We start from the raw sequence: 21,527 nt of genomic DNA, 5'->3' as shown, positions 1-21,527 counted from the left end.
AACTATAATGAACTACGGTTCGTACAGAACATGCCAGTGTTATTATGCACAGAAGCTCATTTCCTTGTTGTAATAATATATTCTACCACTGGGCGTCAGGTAAGTGTGGTCTGACCTGTGCGTAGATGTAAGCACGGAGTCAAGTTCAAATCGAAATTGATGAATCCCACTCTTTGCTTAGAAATGATCGTACGCACAGGGTAAGCACAGATCTGTGCGTAGAACACGTTGATGAATGAGGGCCCAGGAGAGGGAGAGAGAGAGCCTGGTTAAAGACCAGGAGAGAGCCTGGTTCAAGAAGACCAGGAGAGGGAGAGAGAGAGAGCCTGATTAAAGACCAGGAGAGAGCCTGGTTAAAGACCAGGAGAGAGAGAGAGAGCCTGATTAAAGACCAGGGCCCTCATTCATCAACGTGGACGTAGAACTTGACCTACTTCCACACGTAAGCACGGAATGTAGAACTAGCGTACGCACAGGGAAGTCGGCATTCATCACACGTGCGTACGCAGGCTCTATGGTCCTCCGTGTTGATGAATACCACTTTGTTCTACCGTCAATGCTCGTGCATGATTATCCATATATGGTCATGAAAATGAGGAAACACCCCCCATGGGATGTGAAATAATGGACGGACCCGAGCGGAACCCTGAGAAACTCCACGAAGATTGTTCACTGCTGTCGAACCAAGAAGACACTATCGCGTATTGTGGGATAAATAAAAGGCGGACTCGTAAACGGTGATGTCAGATATCAACGGCTCCCTAAGACCATTGCTGCAATTCTGCCTGGACAGCTCAAAATACTAATAAAGACCGTTCGTTGACCACTGTTTGGCGTTGGTTGTGTGTCATTATAACCGTGCTGTAATATGAATGCCTTTATTAGTTGTGTTCGATTGGCTATATGATCTTTAGATGCATCTATTTTGTTGTCGGCTAATAAAGACCGCGCTGGAATATGACTGCCTTTTCCCGTGTTGTTTGATTAATACCCCAGGGATTAAAGTTCTCCTCAATTTGATTCCAAATCGCGATGGATCTCCCGTCAATCTTCTACCTGCTGCATATGATTTCTAAAGGCATACTACAATCTATTTTGATGTCAGTATTGGGTAGCCTATATAAACAATATAATACGAGAGCACAAGAACAATGAATCTCACTGCATGTATGATAGCCTGCCTTTCAATACATGAACTTGAATTCCATCATGTCTGTGTGCGGGTCACTGCGGGAACTCACAAGGCTGTTGTCACAATGTAAATAAGAACGTGCACTGAAAAGTTACAGTATGTAGTTGGTTGATCATTTGTATGACAGTCAGTAAACCCTTGCAAAAAGTATCCGTTTTATTTAATGAATTGAAAACATTCAGCATCGCCTTCCTCCCGGCATCCAGCAATAACATGTATCAGGCAAATGCGCATCGCAACATTGACTGAGTGGAATCCCTTTCTATTCACATAACTGCATTTGTGATGGAGCTTTGACAGCTACAGTAACAGTCTATTGGTCGATCCATCTCCAATATCACGATGGACCGTGCCGCGGTGGCAAAGACGTACCCGAGGGTGGAGAGGATCTTGAATGAATTCCATCATCATATATATATGTTGTGTGTCTGTCCACTATGTTTGTTACTTTGTTATTCCCCCCCCCCCCTATCTATGTAAAGCGACCTTGGGTCTCTTGAAAGGCGCTATATAAAATGAAGCTATTATTATTATTATTATTATTATTATTATTATTATTATTATTATCATCACATCTGTGCGGGAGCTCACAAATAGACTGTTAGTCTCAGTGAAGTTTCAACGGAGGTCATCTATTCTAACCAACAAATTGAAGTAGAAAGCATTTTGTGACCAATCTTATTTGGAAACATGACACACATAATAATTTGCTTTTTATTTGAAACAATATCTAATCGCGTTTGGAGGTTGGTGTTCTGCGTCTGCCCCCCCGTGCCAAACAAGCAGGCCAACCTCTTGTTCGCGTGTGAGCCCGTTATAATTACACTACTGTCGCTATTTTGCAATGAACTATAATGAATTACGGGTCATACAGAAGTTGAACACTAATGCACGGAAGCTTATTTCCGCCTTGGAACTAATGCAGGACTGAGGAGTGCTTATGCGTAGTAACGATCTTCTACCACTGGGAGCTAGGTACGCCAGGTCTGACCTGTGCGTAGATGTAAGCACGAAGTCAAGTTGAAGTTGATGAATCCCACTCTTTGCTTAGAAATGATCGTACGCACAGGGTAAGCACAGATCTGTGCGTAGAACACGTTGATGCATGAGGGCCCAGGAGAGAGCCTGGTTAAAGACCAGGGCCCTCATTCATCAACGTGTTCTACGCACAGATCTGTGCTTACCCTGTGCGTACGATCATTTCTAAGCAAAGAGTGGGATTCATCAATTTCGATTTGAACTTGACTCCGTGCTTACATCTACGCACAGTTCAGACCACACTTACCTGACGCCCAGTGGTAGAATATATTATTACAACAAGGAAATGAGCTTCTGTGCATAATAACACTGGCATGTTCTGTACGAACCGTAGTTCATTATAGTTCATTGTAAAATAGCAACAGTAGTGTAATTATGGTCAAAACCCTATAAATAGCATTTGGAATAATAGATCTTTCTCTCAGAATGAATGCAGCATGGTTTATATAGCGTTATCGGAATATACGGGGTGTAGGCTACTGACTGACTGCGCTCCGCGTAGCTTGATTGATTGATTGATTGATTGAAAAGTTTATTAACAGATTGCAGAATGGGTACAGTACAGCTCAGTACATACAATTGTTAATTGGGGATGCAGACCAACTTTCGTCATGTTTACATCAGGGTCCCCCATTTTCAATTCATCATAGATCATAAAGCTCAACTCGTTATTATTTTGCGCACAGACCGCCGAAACACGGGAACGTTTTGATTATATTTAAAAGGCTTTACGTTAAACGAAACAAGTGGAATTTCGAAGCTGTAAGCAGAATAAGTCATATGAATATAGTGTTCTTCCCCCTTTTTACTGTATAAGAAAGAATAGAAAACGCATTGCAATGACACCATGCAGATAGTGGACAGACTATGTATATGATGGGATTCAAGTTCGCGTTTTTGTTGCTCATAGGCATGCTGTCAGAGTATGATATCTTAATCAAACATTCTAGAACATTTGTCGTCACAGATCATGTCCTAATAGAACATAGGCTATGGCATGGATCGTGATATTGTGTGGACTGTAATTATTACTGTACCGGTACCACCCATTGTGACAACAGCCTTGTGAGTCCCGCACACAAACATGATGGAATTCAAGTTCATGTATTGAAAGCAGTGGCGTAACTCTCTCTCCAGGTGTGCCGGGGACAGATTTGTGGGCGTGGCGAGTGACGTCGCTGGGGGGGGTTAAGGGGGCCCCCCCCCCCCCCCCTCTCTACCTCGATTTTTTTTTTAATACCAGGGGTGCAATACCGCATTTTCCCAGGCGGTGGCGCCATTTCTCCATGTAAACGACACACTGAGCTCATACATACAGAATTACATTGCATTCAGAGATCTCCAGTAGGAACGCCTTTCATCTCTGATGGCTCCCATTGTGAAATGTATTTACAATACAAGGATGTTACAATACTTCCATTGAATATGACAACAACAACAACAAAAGCTATGGTATGTCATAAATGTATAGATGTAGCAGTACTGTCTATCTGTATGTCATGTGTGTCATATGAAGCCAGACCAGCACTCTCGGGTTCAAAATTTAATGGCAGCCCGCCCTCTCTACCTAGATTTTTTTTTAAATACCAGGGGTGCAATACCGCATTTTTTGTATCTTTTTTGTATCACAAACAGTACTGTATTTGCAAATCTGGTATGTCATAAATGTATAGATGTAGCAGTACTGTCTATCTGTATGTCATGTATGTCCTGATTAATTGAAAATGGGGGACCCTGATACAGTACAGCTCAATACATACAATTGTTAAGGGGATGCAGACCAGAGAAAGACTTTCGTCTTGTTTACATCAGGGTCCCCCATTTTCAATTCATGACTGAGCTGTACTATACTGTACCCATTCTGCAATATGTTAATAAAGTGTTCAATCAATCAATCACTTGGCCCCAGAACCTGGATAAACACTTAGATTCCCAAAAGTAGTGATAGACTGTAGCCTGTAGGTACCCAGGTCTGTTTGACATTTCGAACATATTTAAAGGAGATATTGAACGGCCCATTTTGTTAGTTCTTTTTTCAATACGTTGCTGCAAACTATTATTTTTTTTAAATATTGAACCACACAGACAGCAATCAGAATACTGGCATTTCCATAACGCTTTCATCTCTACAGTATATTTTCAAAAACATGAGGAACAACTTTGCTTGAATTGTCTTTATTATGAAAACTAAAACAGGACGTTTGCATATTCTCAATGTTGCTGTCGATGTGGGGACTTGCTTCTTCAAACCGGGTGGACAAAGTTTACAGACAAACGTTAGATTGTTTCCGTCTGAGTCAGTACTGACTTTAACGTTAAACTATTTTAAATCCCCAAGCACCGACGTCAAGAGGTAGAGTCTGACTCTGAGCGAGTGCTGCTCTCGACCTGCTGCTGCGCAGCGCTCAGCTTCTGCTCGCAGACGCAGATTCAGCTGTTGTTGTGATGAGTCTGATGACGTAGCAGGGGTTGCCAGATCGGTTGGTTTTCCACATAATTTTAAAGCCTGTTTACGGTGTATTTTAACTGGGTTTTCGGCTGAAATACATATGAAATCTGGCACATCTTTGAACGCCGTTATAACAGAGTGCTGAGAATGAACGCACTTTTGAACTCCTAAGTGCTCCTAACTACTAAGTACAAGCCCAGATAAGTACTCGCTATTTGCATATCAATAGCGCCGGTCGTATTTAACACACCTGACGACCGGCGCTATTGATATGCAAATAGCGAGTGCACTCTCAGTTGATTTCAGGACGCACCACACACACACACACACACTGCTGGTGTCGTCACTGCTGCTGGTTTAGCTCTAGATAAGGGCAAGAATGCGACCCCCATCTACTCCTCTTTGCATAATAGTAGGACAGGTAGTCAGAAGGGGGGGGGACATAACTGCATTCTGAAAAAATGGGGGGGACCCATTCCAATGTCCCCCGTGCGAAATACGCCCCTGATTGAAAGGCATGCCTACATCATACATGCAGTGAGATTCATTGTTCTTGTATATGCTCTCTATTATTGTTTATATAGGCTACCCAATACTGACATCAAAATAGATTGTAGTATGCCTCTAGAAATCATATGCAGCAGGTAGAAAATTGACGGGAGATCCATCGCGATTTGGAATAGAATTGAGGAGAACTTTAATCCCTGGGTATCAATCAAACAACACGGGAAAAGGCATTCATATTACAGCACGGTTATAATGACACACAACCAACGCCAAACAGTGGTCAACGAACGGTCTTTATTAGTATTCTGAGCTGTCCAGGCAGAATTGCAGCAATGGTCTTAGGGAGCCGTTGATATCTGACATCACCGTTTACAAGTCCGCCTTTTATTATTTATCCCATAATACGCGATAGTGTCTTCTTGGTTCGACAGCAGTGAACAATCTTCGTGGAGTTTCTCAGGGTTCCGCTCGGGTCAGTCCATTATTTCACATCCCATGGGGGGTGTTTCCTCATTTTCATGACCATATATGGATAATCATGCACGAGCATTGACGGTAGAACAAAGTGGTATTCATCAACACGGAGGGGCATAGAGCCTGCGTACGCACCGTGTGATGAATCCCGACTTCCCTGTGCGTACACTAGTTCTACATTCCGTGCTTACGTGTGGAAATAGAAATGTTCTATGCACACTATTGATGAATGAGGGCCCCAGGAGAGAGCCTGGTTAAAGACCAGGAGAGAGAGAGAGCCTGGTTAAAGACCAGGAGAGAGCCTGGTTAAAGACCAGTAGAGAGAGAGAGAGCCTGGTTAAAGACCAGGGGAGAGAGAGAGAGCCTGGTTAAAGACCAGGAGCGAGCTTGGTTAAAGACCAGTAGAGAGAGAGAGAGCCTGGTTAAAGACCAGGAGAGAGCCTGGTTAAAGACCAGGAGAGAGCCTGGTTAAAGAAGACCAGGAGAGGGAGAGAGAGAGCCTGATTAAAGACCAGGAAGAGAGCCTGGTTAAAGACCAGGAGAGAGTCTGGTTAAAGACCAGGAGAGAGGGAGAGAGAGCCTGATTAAAGACCAGGAGAGAGCCTGGTTAAAGACCAGGGCCCTCATTCATCAATAGTGTGCGTAGAACATTTCTATTTCCACACGTAAGCACGGAATGTAGAACTAAGCACGGAATGTAGAACTAGTGTACGCACAGGGAAGTCGGGATTCATCACACACTGCGTACGCAGGCTCTATGCTCCTCCGTGTTGATGAATACCACTTTGTTCTACCGACCGTCCGTTTTCTACCTGCTGCATATGATTTCTAGAGGCATACTACAATCTATTTTGATGTCAGTATTGGGTAGCCTATATAAACAATATAATACGAGAGCATATACAAGAACAATGAATCTCACTGCATGTATGATGTCAATACATGAACTTGAATTCCATCATGTTTGTGTGCGGGACTCACAAGGCTGTTGTCACAATGGGTGGTACCGGTGTACAGTAATAATAACAGTCCACACAATATCACGATCCATGCCATAGCCTATGTTCTATTAGGACATGATCTGTGACGATAAATGTTCTAGAATGTTTGATTAAGATATCATACTCTGACAGCATGCTATGAGCAACAAAAACGCGAACTTGAATCCCATCATATAGTCTGTCCACTATCTGCATGGTGTCATTGCAATGCGTTTTCTATTATTTCTTATACAGTAAAAAGGGGGAAGAACACTATATTCATATGACTTATTCTGCTTACAGCTTCGAAATTCCACTTGTTTCGTTTAACGTAAAGCCTTTTAAATATAATCAAAACGTTCCCGTGTTTCGGCGGTCTGTGCGCAAAATAATAACGAGTTGAGCTTTATGATTTATGATGAATTGAAAATGGGGGACCCTGATGTAAACAAGACGAAAGTTGGTCTGCATCCCCAATTAACAATTGTATGTACTGAGCTGTACTGTACTGTACCCATTCTGCAATCTGTTAATAAACTTTTCAATCAATCAATCAATCAAGCTACGCGGAGCGCAGTCAGTCAGTAGCCTACACCCCCGTATATTCCGATAACGCTATATAAACCATGCTGCATTCATTCTGAGAGAAAGATCTATTATTCCAAATGCTATTTATAGGGTTTTGACCATAATTACACTAATATCGCTATTTCACAATGAACTATGATGAATCACGGGGGTCATACAGAACACGCGCCAGTGTCTTTATTTCCGCCTTGAAACTAATGCAGGACTGAGGAGTGCTTATGCGTAGTAACGATATTCTACCACTGGGCGCTAGGTACGCCAGGTCTGAACTGTGCGTAGATGTAAGCACGAAGTCAAGTTCAAGTTGAAATTGATGAATCCCACTCTTTGCTTAGAAATGATCGTACGCACAGGGTAAGCACAGATCTGTGCGTAGAACACGTTGATGAATGAGGGCCCAGGAGAGAGCCTGGTTAAAGACCAGGAGAGAGCCTGGTCAAAGACCAAGAGAGAGCCTGGTTCAAGAAGACCAGGAGAGAGGGAACATGTATGCGGGTGCACACGCGCGCGCAGGCGTTTGGCCTTCGCCCATATTACGACTGCACCCCTGGTTGTCTTTGGCTTGGCTCTGTCTTGAATACTTTCAACCATGTCGGTTAACAACAGTTTTGAATCGGAGGACCTACATACCTTCAGCCTTTTCCTACGAGCCACCTGTTGAACAAGTGGTTTCCTACAGGAAGGTGAGCTAGCCTGTGCTATCATTAGCCAAGGAAATAACTAAGCAATGCACCCTTTACCAAGCAATCTACTCCTGTATATTACATTGGTACAGTGCGTACACTATTGGAATAAATAGGGTGGCCACTGGCTATAATACATAGCGCTAGAATGGTCCGTAGGCTATGGAAGGAGATGCGTTTAATACAGTACAATATAATTCAATGCAATACAATAGCCTTAGAGATGAAATAATAATTTCTCCCTGTGGAATTTCCAGAAGTATGGGGCTAAAGTCAACTGATGCACATACAGTATTATGACAAAATAAATATTTACATCCTTATTATCATCCTGTGTAGGGATGCACCGATCCGATATTGATATCGGATATCGGCCCCGATATGACTAAAATAGCTAGATCGGGTATCTGAGATATTTTTTATTATGCTTTATTCAATAAATTGTATTTATTTCATTATTTTAATAATAAATAACAATTCAGTACATTTATATCTGTTCATTTGTTACATTTTGTTTCACTAAGTTAGGAAAATAATGTTAAGTCAAGCCTGACAAAAGAATGATCCCAGTCTCTTCCAAACAGTGAGGAATGATACAGTTTATTAATTGAACAATGGGTATCAGATCGGTACTCGGTATCGGCCAATACCCAAAGCCCAGGTATCTGTATCGGGACTGAAAAAGTCGGATCAGTGCAACCCTAATCCTGTCTAGTTTCACTTAGTTTTCTGAATCACCATGGTGATGTTAAAGCAGTTTGCTCAATCTCATCTGTGGTGTGCTTAACCTCATCTCTTGACGGGGGTGAAGTTGGGTGCTTAACCTCATCTCTTGACGGGGGTGAAGTTGGGTGCTTAACCTCCCTCTTGACGGGGGTGAAGTTGGGTGCTCAACCTATTCTCTTGACGGGGGTGAAGTTGATCTTAACTGACCAGGGATCAGCATCCCCAACCATCCTTTCCATGACATTGTCTATCAGTGGTTTCCAACTTTTTTATTATTATTTTTTTTTATCCACTTTTTTCTCCCCATTTTCTATTTTTCTCCCATCCCAATTTCGTATTATCCAATTCTTCCCTCCCCTGTCTTGAACGTTGCTAGACTATGCCTCCCACAGGTCGGCTGTAGTGAGGATAGAAGCCTTGCATCACGTGTCCCCTCCGGTACACGAGGAGTGGCGAGGAGTAACGCGTGGGAGGCTCATGCTGCCCCTGCTACTCCCTGTTTCCGCCGCACCGGCGTCACCCAACCGACCTGTAGGAGTCGCTGTCCACAACGTCCAATCCCCACCCACCGGCTTTCCCACCCTCTAACACTGCCAATTGTATTAGTATGACGGCCGGCCAAGCCGGTACCAATGCCGAGAGCTGGGCTCGATACCAGCGTCTCCTGCGTTAGTGGCGAGCGCCTTGCCCACTGCGCCACTCAGCCGCAACCTTTTTGGTTTTTGACCACCCCCAACATCATGTTTAAAAGAACACGCAAACATTATGGGAAATGTGTCTTCTCCAGAGTCGGACAATAAGATGGATAACAATTTCCTCTGTGCGTTCAGTAAAAAGCTATCTGACTGCAAGCTAACCTAGCCTAGCACAAATTAATGGAAGCAGATATGGACCTCTCTGAGTTTTAAGCTAAGCTAGTGGTCTTAATTTGTGTTAAGCTAGGCTAGTTTGCAGCCGGATTGCTTTCTACTGAACGCACAGGAAATTAGTATCCATCTTCTTTTCTGACTCTGGAGAAGGCAGTAAGAACATTTCCTATGAGGTTGGCATGTTCCTTTTAAGCAGAATAGTGAAATAGTTGGTTTCTTGTTTTTGTAGTTACTTTTCAGGCTGTTTAGCTTTATTCATACTCAGTCAGGAGACTTCAAACATTCATTGTTTTACAAGCGGAAAGCATCTCAATTGACCTCAGTATTTATCTCAAATCCCGCCATCTTTTCTTGATCCTCCAATCACAACTGTTGCTTAAAGCTGTACGGCATCCGGGTCTAACAGCCTGCAAACTACCTAACGCCTAGTTTATCACTGGTTAAGCTTAGGCGACTCTTTCACAGTTGGTTAAGGTTAGAGTTTGGAATCAGGGCAGGCGTTCTATCGCCATGCTCTAAGACAAACTCTAACCTTAACCAACTTCGAAAGAGCGCCTAAGCTTAACCGTCCAAAAACTTGCCGTCCCACGATTGGCGCACATGTCACATGACCAGAAACGTGCGTGGCCAATCAGGGCGCAAAACGGGAACGCGGACAAGCCACTTGCTTAAAGCATAGAAGCTGCTTGGACTGTGTGTGTGTGGTGCAATTTATTTTATTTTTATTTTTTTTTTATTGCAAAACAAAAATTATTAAAAGTCAGTACTCAACACACAATGCATAATGAAACTAACAATTAAGGTGGCTAAAATGACATGCAAGTACAGAAACAGAAAACAAAAAAAAGTCTATAATAATATTTTACCGTATACAGTGTATATCCAACGAAATTACCAATTATACAAATGCCTTATACAGGATATACCCCTAATACCTATTATCTAAAACCCTACACACATATGCTCCAGCTCGAACCCCCCCCTCCCGGACCCCTCCTTGGATAGTACCTCCATTATCCCTCACTCCTAACCAGACACTACCATTATAAGCTAGCTTTTATTCTCTCCACCACTTCTAACCACATTGACATTTTGGATTCGTTGAGACCCAGAATTCTTGCTGTAGATATTTCTTGATAAATCACATCGAGATATGTAAGAAACCAAACCTTCCGGCAAATTTTTTCCGGTTGAAACCAGCGTGATGCGATCAGTTTTTTAGCTACTGTGATACCCGATAAAACCAATCTCTTTAGCTGTGGATTTACTGCAAACTCAAAAACATCATTCAATAGTAATACAGAGGGGTGTACTGGTATATTCCAAGATACGAGTTTTGATAATTGATGGGTCACATCTTTCCAGAATGCCGTAACTGGTGGGCAGTCCCAATACATGTGCATAAATGTCCCTTCGTCTCCATTTGTACATTGGGAGCATTTTGAGTCTTGTTCTGTTCAGTCTTATAGGAGTCAAGTATGTCCTGTGAATATAGTTAAGATTGATTTGTTGATGGTCCGGGTTCCTTGATGTAAGACGGACATTTGTCCATGCTCCTTGCCAATCAAAGTCACTTTCCAGGTCTGGTATATCCCTCCTCCAGACAGAGTCTAGTTGGAGGGTTTCATACGAGGACGTTAGTAATTGATAATAAAAACCTGATACAAAACCTCTCGATGTCTCTCTTTCATAGAAGAATTTGTGGTATCTGTGGTATTCAACTGGTATGTCTAATGGAACACTGTGAGACTTCAAACATAGCTGTAACTGTATGTAAAAAAGCCATGTGGACCCGTGAGGTTAAACTTTGTGCATATTTCTCCATAACTACAAAAACCCTGGTTGTTAAAAATATCCCCTAATGAGTGTATGCCTTGCTCTTCCCATATAGGGAATCTTATAGGACGTTTTTCAATTAAGAGTGCATTGTTATTGAATAAGGGAGTGTGATTATGCCATTTTTGTGGGTTAGGATATTTTTTTTGTGTTTCACGCCATATCCGGATTGCATGGGTAATTATGGGGCCAAATTTCTGCTCACAGTGCTTGATTGGTAGTTTAGTGTGTGCTATGTCCTTCAGTCTATGTGGGGCTACTATGTTTTCTTCCAATTTTCTCCAGGATACCAATGCCTGGGGATCAAACCATATTGTCAATGGTCTTAATGTGTATGCCTTAAAATATTGGAAAAAATCTGGAACTGCCATGCCACCGTCTGCTTTATTTCTCTGTGCGGTGGATCTTTTTATGCGAGGTGGTTTGTTATTCCAAATAAATTTGTATGTGGAGGAGTGTAATCTTTTCCAGTAACCCTCTGGAGGGGGTAACGGTAGCATTGAACTGATGAAGTTGATTCTCGGTAGTACATCCATCTTAACTATTTGATACCCTTGCCTGTACTGAGTTTTTAAGTTTTGCCCACCTGTCCAGGTCGTCTTTGATTTTGTTCTGTATTTTTGTGTAATTGTGCTTCACCGTTTGTCTTATGGTGGGAAATATTTCCACACCCAAGCATCTAAAATGTTTTACCATAGGTATCTCACCTGGGAGGGTTGTATCTTTTTTTGCATGGGTGTTAAGTGGAAGGAAAGCCGACTTCGGCCAATTTATTTTAAATCCCGATAAATCACCAAAGTTCTCAATCAACTTGAGTAGATGAGGCAATGTGGTGTTGGGGCTTTGCATGAACAATATTACGTCGTCCGCATATAAACTAATTTTATGTTGTGTGCCCTTGATTACGATTGGTTCTATGGATTGGGATTGTCTTATATATTGTGCTAAAGGCTCTAATGATAGATAGAATAGTCCGGGACTAAGAGGGCAACCCTGTCTGGCTGAGCGTGATACCGGAAAGATTTTGGAGATGAATGTACCTGTTGTAATCATGGCCGATATTTAATCTATTCATCGACAATTATTTTTATTGATTAATCGGTGCATGTAAATGATACATTTTCTTTTAAAAAGAAACGGACAATTAAACATTTTACTTCTTCTCATGAATACACACTGAAATGGAGCACTTTAACAAGGATTTTTAGAGCATATATTTGGAACAATCTCACTTCTAAATTAAATTATTTTAATTTTATTTTATTATTATTATTCTTTGGAACATGTATCGACCACCAATGAAATGTTTCGAAGCATCGATGCTGTAACGAATAAATTCTTATTTGTAATTGATTCATTCAATTCAGTCGATTGATTTATTGATTTATTTGTATTATATTATGTTTTTGAATATACGAATGCTGTTGTTTACTTTCAATTATTGAATGTTTTGTAACTTGCCATCATGTACCCTCTGCATCATTGAACATTTACTCCTGAGGTAAAATAAAGTACAAATAGAAACCGTGACAGCGCTATTTGTTTGTGTGTAACAGGAGATGGCGGTACGGGCCTTGAAGCAGACGGGCAGTAGAAACATAGAGGCTGCTCTAGAGTACATCAGTAAGATGGGATATTTGGACCCCCGCAATGAACTCATCGTCCGTGTCATTAAACAGACCTCACCAGGTACAGTATATACATACACCACACCAAACTATAATGTACATCACAGTTGTTTTTGTTGGATGTTATTAAGATGAAGGATAATACAAATGTGTATCTCTTTGCATAGTATGCCTATAGCTGGTCCCCTCAGGGTGTATGTTTACATTGTTAAACAATATACATTTTAAATGTGTATTTTGGAGCTTCTAATACTCAAATACAGTATACTCTACAGCAGGGGTCCCCAAACTTTTTCCTGTGAGGGCCGCGTGTATGCTTTTACCAACGCATTCGTGTTTCCGGGTTCCCGTTTTGCTTTCTGATTGGCCACTGACCTATGCTATTACGCCCCCCTTTACGCTCTTGCCTGCGACGCGCTGTGAAGCACCAGCGGGGCGAGGCGGTGGTTTCTCCCCGCCTCCGTGCGCCTTGCTGCCGCCGGCTTGTCTCACATGACTCGGTCCAGCTCCAGCAGCAGCGGCCGTCTTCCGCCTGCGGTATCCTCCCTCCAGGCCCCCGAGGCGGCTCGTTCTTATTATTATCCCCCATTGTTCAGGTCGACATGGTCGCACAAACACGTAGGTTTCAATCACTGAGCTGTCTGTCTGTTGTTGTGTCTTCTAATTGGCTACTGTACATGGAGATGAGACCCCCCGCCTCTCTCTCCATACAGTACCAGCAGCTGCAGGTCTGACGAGCACAGAGTTGCCAGTCGATAATTCTTGCTATTAAAAAATATTCCTCTTCTTCTCCCCCACTACTCCTCCAACGGGTGGTGGATGGTTTTATGTTGACGGTAGATGGGGAAACACAACTAACACTCGTCTTTATTAAATGTTGTTTCGGGTTTTCCCACGAGAATGCACGCCTGGTTGCGTCTATTATGGAGAGAGAGGCGGGGGGTCTCATCTCCATGTACAGTAGCCGATTAGAAGACACACAACAACAGACAGACAGCTCAGTGATTGAAACCTACGTGTTTGTGCGATCATGTCGACCTGAACAATGGGGGATAATAATAAGAACGAGCCGCCTCGGGGGCCTGGAGGGAGGATACCGCAGGCGGAAGACGGCCGCTGCTGCTGGAGCTGGACCGAGTCATGTGAGACAAGCCGGCGGCAGCAAGGCGCACGGAGGCGGGGAGAAACCACCGCCTCGCCCTGCTGGTGCTTCACAGCACGTCTCGGGCGAGAGAGTAAAGGGGGGCGTAATAGCATAGGTCAGTGGCCAATCAGAGCGCAAAACGGGAACCCGGAAACACGAATGCGTTGGTAAAAGCATACACGCGTGAGGGCCACATAACTTTTCCTTCTCTAGTGGGGGCCGGGGTCAGTTTGTAACAGAAAAAGTGTGACGATCGCAGGGGTGCCTAAACGTAAACATTTATTGTTTTCCAGAAAGCCACACATAACCAAATATTAATAACCCTTTCCGGGATCTTCACAGAAAAAAAAGTCAGGAAATAAATAATAACACTATTAATGAAATAAATAACACTATTTATGAAATAAATATACAGTAACTACAGGCCACCTAGCTCTAGCTCTGTACTATTTAAAAGCACTGATTGAATTGATTGATTGAAAACTTTTAACAGATTGCAGAATGGGTACAATACAGTAAAGCTCAATACACACAATTGTTAACACATTGCCCGCCGGGCATTGTGCCCATCTCATACCCCTCTCTGCCACCGTTGAAAGCCTATGGAGATGTTTACCTTCTTTGCAGGGCTATAACTTTTTAAATTGTATTGCTATATTGACATTACTATGGCCCATTCAACATCGATTATCTATCGTTCAGGATGTGGGAGCGTTATATTTTTTCATTCATACATTGTTGTGTTAATACCTTCTAGAATATAAGTATGTTTTTAATCTTTTCTGCTGTAATTCCAAAAACGCTAGTTATAGGCCCAAACGCATACCGTAATTCCTCTAATAGTAACCCCGGCTTGTATTTGTTTCAACTGTAGCGGGTACCAGGCTTGTATTAGGAGGAGGCCTGTATAAGAGGGAGGCCTATATTTTCAAACGGATCATAATGAATAAATCAACATTTTGTGTCAGTTTGAACCCAGTAAAATGTACTGGGTTCATTTATTGAAACCAAGTACTGTATGAAATAGTAAACAGTGCAATTACAGGTGGTCACTGGTCATTTCAACGTTTTCAAAGTGAAATCAAGTAACTAGCTCAGTATGCAGCTCAGTATATTAGTAACCCGGCTTGTATTAGGAGGCCGGCTTATAATTGCTTAGCTCAAGAGCGCACCCGGCCATTAATAGAGACCCGGCTTGTATTTGAGACCCGGTTACTATTAGAGGAATTACGGTATATAGATTATCGATTGCTGTTTCTTTCCCATACACGCTATATTAAGAAATTCAAATGTATATGATCGGTATACATTATGCTTAATCATGCGTGAAGGAAAGGGGGGCGGGTTGTTTATAATTCCTTGATCATCAGTAACGGCTTTATGTAAATTGGGTGGATAATATATTGATCAGACTGATTACAAACAAGGAAACGCACAATCGGGCTGAAAATAACATTATATTCCCCTTACCGTGGGCCAATGAGACTGGCGGTGAAAGATCCCAATTATACGACGCCGATCGCCTAGGTCCATTTCCGGTTTGTATGGCGCAATAAACGCAGAAATCATATCGATTATTACGTTTAGAAAGCGATCCACATGTACTATAGTGTCTGTCGGGAGTCCCGTAACGAGATGTGACTGCCGGAGGACTTTCATCGATGCACCGATGGCACTTCCTGTTTTTGCGAGTGTAACTCGCCCGACCATCCACCAGGCGGCGGTATTGAGCCGTTGCAGTCACATCTAGGGTCCAGCTATGGCATCTGGGGTTGGGTGGATGAATTATGAATGCCATGGCGAAATCTTTTTATATTGATCTAAAAAACGCTGTACAGCGATCTTGGCAGACAACGCATGGCGGGCAATAACGCTGAAAAGCGATTTTGGCGACCAATGTGTTAAGAGGATGCAGACCAGAGAGACTTTCGTCTTGTTTACATCAGGGTCCCCCATTTTCAATTCATCATATATGACATACACGACATACAGATAGACAGTACTGCTACATCTATACATTTATGACATACCAGATTTACAAATACAGTACTGTTTGTGATACAAAAAGAGTCTAAAAAAGAGAGTATATACATTTGACGTAGAAACTGTACATTGGAGGAGGTTGGGTAGGTGGGGTGGGGGGGGAACTGTACATTGGAGGTGGTTGGGTGGGTGGGGTGGGGGGTTGGGTAGACAGGGTGGGGGAAACTGTACAACTGTACAGGACACACTCAAAGGTTATCAGAGATGGCAGTGGACATGTATGACAGGACAAAGGTCATATGTAATGGCCTTGGGATTGAGGAACATACTACCAGCCAAAGGAGGAAGCAGAAAAGGATGGACGAGTATGTAGTTGAAAAAAGCAGGAAGCCGGACCAGCACTCTCAGGTTTCGACAATTTTAATCGCAGCCGGATACAACAGACATGTTTCAGAACAGGTGTTCCTTCTTCAGTGTTAATGGCTAGCCATTAACACTGAAGAAGGAACACCTGTTCTCTGAAACATGTCTGTTGTATCCGGCTGCGATTAAAATGGTCGAAACCTGAGAGTGCTGGTCCGGCTTCCTGCTTTTTTCTACTTATATCTTCGGGATTGCAGCACCCAGTGTCAATTATTGTGAGCGTGGTCTAACTTGACTTTCGAGTATGTAGTTGAGTCATCTTGTGGCACAAGCTCAGACCTCAGCTCAGGAGATCAGCTGTTCTATCCAGTCCTCGACAGAATGCTGCAAGAGCTTGAGAGCAGGGCCCCGTTCCCCGTACCTGGATAATTGAGTTAGCCGGATAACTTTCGGTTAAGTCTGACTTAAGCCGGACTTTCCGGCTCCCCGTACCTGGATTTTCCAAATCACCATGACAACAGATCCAAAAGTTTGAGCCTGGTCGAAAGCAGGGTTTAAGTTCAAGTTAGCCGGATCAACCATCGCCACGCCCCCGCAAAGAAGTGACAGCCCGTTTCCTGAAATTATTCCCACAGTCTACGATCTGCATTATACCATTCTGAATTACGTTTTTGTGCTCCATTCTTCCAGAGGGGGCTTTTGAAATGTAAAATAGACCCAAAATGCTGATACTAAATTCACTTTGTCCTAAATAATGCACGTTATATATACCGTGGCGCTCGCTCGGTGCGATGTACACATTATGACTTTGTGGTTATTTTAATTGTAACTGGGATTAAGATGTCTGATGAGATGCGCTGTTTGACGGATTTGAGAAATTGAATGAGCCGTTGACGTCACATTAATGAATGAGGATAAAGAAATAAAACTTCATTCAAAATAAAGAATATTCTAAACACGGGTCTCTCGTTCATTAATGTATAAACAATGAATTTATCCCATCTGGCACAGTGGCGCAGCGGTAGTGCTCAACCCTGCCAACCCAGCGACCGGTGTTCGAAACCCTGTGTTTCCAATAAAAAAAAATTGAATATAATATTAATGATTATACGCCAAAGTAGCCTGGTTTTAAGTTAAAATATTATAAATCTACATGCATTGAGGATGTCATTCTTTATATAGCTCTCAACGTGCACCAAATTGAATTATTCCTATATTGCAAAAAGAAGGAAAAGACTAGGGTTTCGAACCCCGGTCGTCTGCGTGAAAGTCAAAAGAACAACCCGTTAGACCACAGTGGAGATAAGTAAAAGATCGACCACACATCAATCAATGGGTAAGAGAGCCGTATCGTAATTCTGTATAACAGTTTAACTAATTATTTTCGCTAGCAAGATCTCATTTGATTATTCAATCCAGCAGGCAAGTTTAAAGAAATATAATCTGATTGATTGAGGTAATGAGGGACTTAAAATTAGCCTAGATAACGCATTTAACTTGTCGGCGAGGCGATTGAGCCGTATTGCAATCTGTCAATAAAGTTTTAAATCAATTAATCAATCAATGCCGTTAGAGAATCAGGATCTCTGCCATCGATACGTGCTGGCTTTTCAACTGAAGCGGCCGCGCGCATTTATCCTGAGTCTCAAGTCTGAATCGAGTTAACGAGACTGAATCCACCTTCGAGGAACAGGAAAATCCCGGCTTCAAACATCGGGTTAACTGAAGCTGGATAATGACATCTTGATCGACTTAGTTGAACCAGGTACGGGGAACGGGGCCCTGGTTCTCATGAGTTGGAGAACAACTTAAGAGAGGCATACAGGCATGTTATCCAGCCTCAGACCAGTTTCTCTCAGTGGAATTGCTGCAACCCCTCGCCACACATTACAATATCCAACTACTTCCAGAGGAGATCACAGTTGCAAAGTGTTTCCTGGTCAGGACAGGCAGAGATGCAGTCCCTACTATCCAAAGTGTCCTTTCCCTCCTGGATGATGATAATAATAATAATAATAATAATAATAATAATAATAATAATAATAATAATAATAATAATAATAATAATAATAATAATAAATAATAATAATAATAATAATAATAATAATAATAATAATAATAATAATGCATTTTATTTATAAGGCGCCTTTCAGGACACTAAAAAAAAGTCCACAAATCGGTGAATGAAAAAATTATAGGATCAAATGAAAACTACTACTTACTAAAAATGGATGTTTAAATGTACTAAAAACCAACAAAAAATATCAAACACTAACAGACATTCAGCACAGACGATACATTTTTATTTTTATTTTGTTAACCTCCAGGGCTCTAGGGGGGCGTCCGGGCCAAATGTGGAGGCGGGCCAGATCCGGCCCGCGGGCCGTAGTTTGGGGACCACTGCTCTACAGTATTTACTTTTGGTGTGAAAATGCTGCTGCTTGGGATTAAAGTAGCATTTTATTTTGTAGGAAAAGGTGGTATGCCGAACTCGATGGACCACCGGCCCCCCATGGAGGCCACGGGTGATGTGGGTGCCATGCCCCCTTATCACCAGATGGGCGGCACCATGTATGAGGGAACGGCAGTGTATGGTCCTGAGGGAGAGATGACCAGGCCTTACATGGGCGCTCCACCCGTCATGACCTACATGATGCCCCCCTCGGGCCCCGCACAGGGCCCCGCCATGGGCAACCCTATGGGACGGCCGCCCAGCATGGGAGCATACCCACCAGCCATGGCTGCTCAGACTAACCCAGGAAACCCTATGTATCCCCCAGGGGCTCAGCCCAAGGCGTATCCCGCTAGCATGGAGCAGCACGGGCCTATGATGAGCTACAGTGTCCCCGGCCAGCCCCTGCAGCACCAGCCCCAGCCACCAGGGGTCCCTGTGCCGGGCCCTCACTATGACTACAGCCACGCCAGGCCTCACATGATGGAGCCTGCGGGCTATGGGGTCAAAAGGAGCGCCTCCTTCCAGAACAAGATGGCGCCCCCGGACAACTATGTCAACATGCAGGGGAAAGGGCCCATGGGTCAGAACGTACCGGGGGGAGGGGTATACCCTGCCGGCTTGTACCTGCCGCCTCACTCCCACCCGCGCCAGGCCAGCCCCACCTCTCACCAGGTCCACATGATGTCCCGCTCTCCAGGCGGTGCGGTCATGGGGCCCGACTTCTCCGACCTCCCCCAGGGGCTGCTGACGCCCTCCAGGGCCAGCCTTAACCTGGACCTGTATGAGCACCACTGGGCCGCACCCCCGGGGCCCGAGGGGGCCCCTCAAGCCAGGCAGCCTCAGCCCCAGGGCCCGTTCCGGGGGGAGGTGCGCGTGCCTAGCAGAACCAACTCTTTCAACAACCGCGCCAACGGACCCAACAACGTCCGGCCTAGTCTGGCCGTGCCTCCGTCAGCCGGCAAACAGGACCCTTCCCTGGGTCCGCCGAACACCATCACCGCCGTCACCTCTCCACCCATCCAGCAGCCGGTGAAGAGCATACGGGTGATGAGGCCCGAACCCAAGACGGCGGTGGGGCCGTGTCACCCTGGATGGATGGCGGCGCAGGCCCAGGACGCCGCAGAGTCACTCGCCTACATGCCTGAGGAGACTTACACCCTGGAGCCAGCTCAGGAGCCACGCTGCCCGCCGCCCCCGTACCCCAAAACTTTACTCATGACCGGGGTCGCCGGCGAGCCCGGGGCCCTGGAAGGGACCATGTGCGGCGCACCGGACCTCGGCGGCCCCGCTACCAGAGCCGGGAGCGGGGGGAGCAGCAAGGGGGAGGAGAGCCAGCAGGGGAAGGAGAAGACTAAAGCGGGCAAGGGAGAGAAGACTGTGAAGGACAAGAAGCAGATCCAGACGTCGCCCGTCCCGCTGAGGAAGAACGGCCGCGACGAGGAGAAGAGAGAGTCGCGGATCAAGAGCTACTCGCCGTTTGCCTTCAAGTTCTACATGGAGCAGCACATAGAGAACGTGATGAAGACCTACCAGCAGAAACTCAACCGCAGGCTGCAGCTGGAGCAAGAGATGTCCAAGGTAAGACCACTGCTGGGATTCTGGGATCTCCAAGAACTAATGCTGTAAATTGTACAAGGAACCCTCTAAACCCTCTAACCTGGCGCATTATTCAAAGTATTAATGTTTACATTAAGAATTGACCACAAAGCAGTTGCATGAATGTATTTTTTATTTAACATGACGAACACTACAATAGTCAACACAATATAGGGCATATATAATATGTCTCTTTTTTTTTTTCTTTTTTTTTTTCAATCTGGGATTTTATTAATCAAATCAGGAAAACCTATAATTGTTTTACCCAGCTATAATCGGAGTTTATTTTACAGAGGGCTTTATACCACAATATTTGCTTCTCCTCGGTACCTCATAGTAACTCATTATCACATGTGACCATATAAACAGGCCTCAACAAATGGTTTCCTTAAAGTAGGAGTGGGACGCTTTTCATTATTCCTTTTTTGTTGTTTTTGTCCTACAGCAAAACGCATAGGTCCATATTTACAAGCAACCTGTTATTGAAATGGCAACTTATTAAAGCTACAATGTGGAAGATCTTTGATCAAATCTTTAAAATAATGTTTTATTATTTCAATATTTTTGCTACAAAACATATCTTCAAATGGACACACTGACAGTGAGTTTACAGCCTTTTAACTGACATGTAAATTGTCTTCTGCTTCATGTCTTACATACCTTGTAATTGTATTTGTTTGTTTTGTGTGTGTTTTAATTATTTCCCCTGTGGTGTTTGTATCGTCTGTATCTAATAGTCTCATCTCAATAGTCTCATCTCAATAGTCTCATCTGGATTGTTCTTGTTTTTCCTATTTTTATTTATTTATGTCCCTGTTACCATTCGAGAGGCCCTCTTGTCCTCTTGCCAGGCCGTCATTGTAAATAAGAATGTGACCTGCCTGGTTAAATAAAAAAATATATAAAAAGATTTATTCAGTGTAGCGACAGTGCAGAAGCCTCCCCATTCTAGCCAATCAGAGAAGCTCAAATGGAATCTTGTTGGAATAACCACCTCGTTCAACAGACGGCGATGA

At 43.6% G+C, this 21,527-nt stretch overlaps 1 protein-coding gene across 2 annotated transcripts in view; it reads left to right on the top strand.

The window, feature by feature from the left end:
- The window catches only part of lats2 (large tumor suppressor kinase 2), a 124,039-nt gene that overhangs the window by 80,595 nt on the left and 21,917 nt on the right, over window positions 1–21,527 (top strand). For both annotated transcript variants that reach the window (XM_084314014.1, XM_084314013.1), the window contains exons 3-4: window positions 12,899–13,031; window positions 18,932–20,493. In XM_084314014.1, coding sequence (XP_084170140.1) covers window positions 12,899–13,031; window positions 18,932–20,493 — 1,695 coding nt within the window. The remainder of the gene's footprint in view (window positions 1–12,898; window positions 13,032–18,931; window positions 20,494–21,527) is intronic.

Source organism: Notolepis coatsorum (genome assembly GCF_963971535.1).
Source record: "Notolepis coatsorum genome assembly, chromosome: 5".
NCBI classification, from domain to species: Eukaryota; Metazoa; Chordata; class Actinopteri; order Aulopiformes; family Paralepididae; genus Notolepis; species Notolepis coatsorum.
This window is presented reverse-complemented; position numbering and strand designations above follow the sequence as displayed.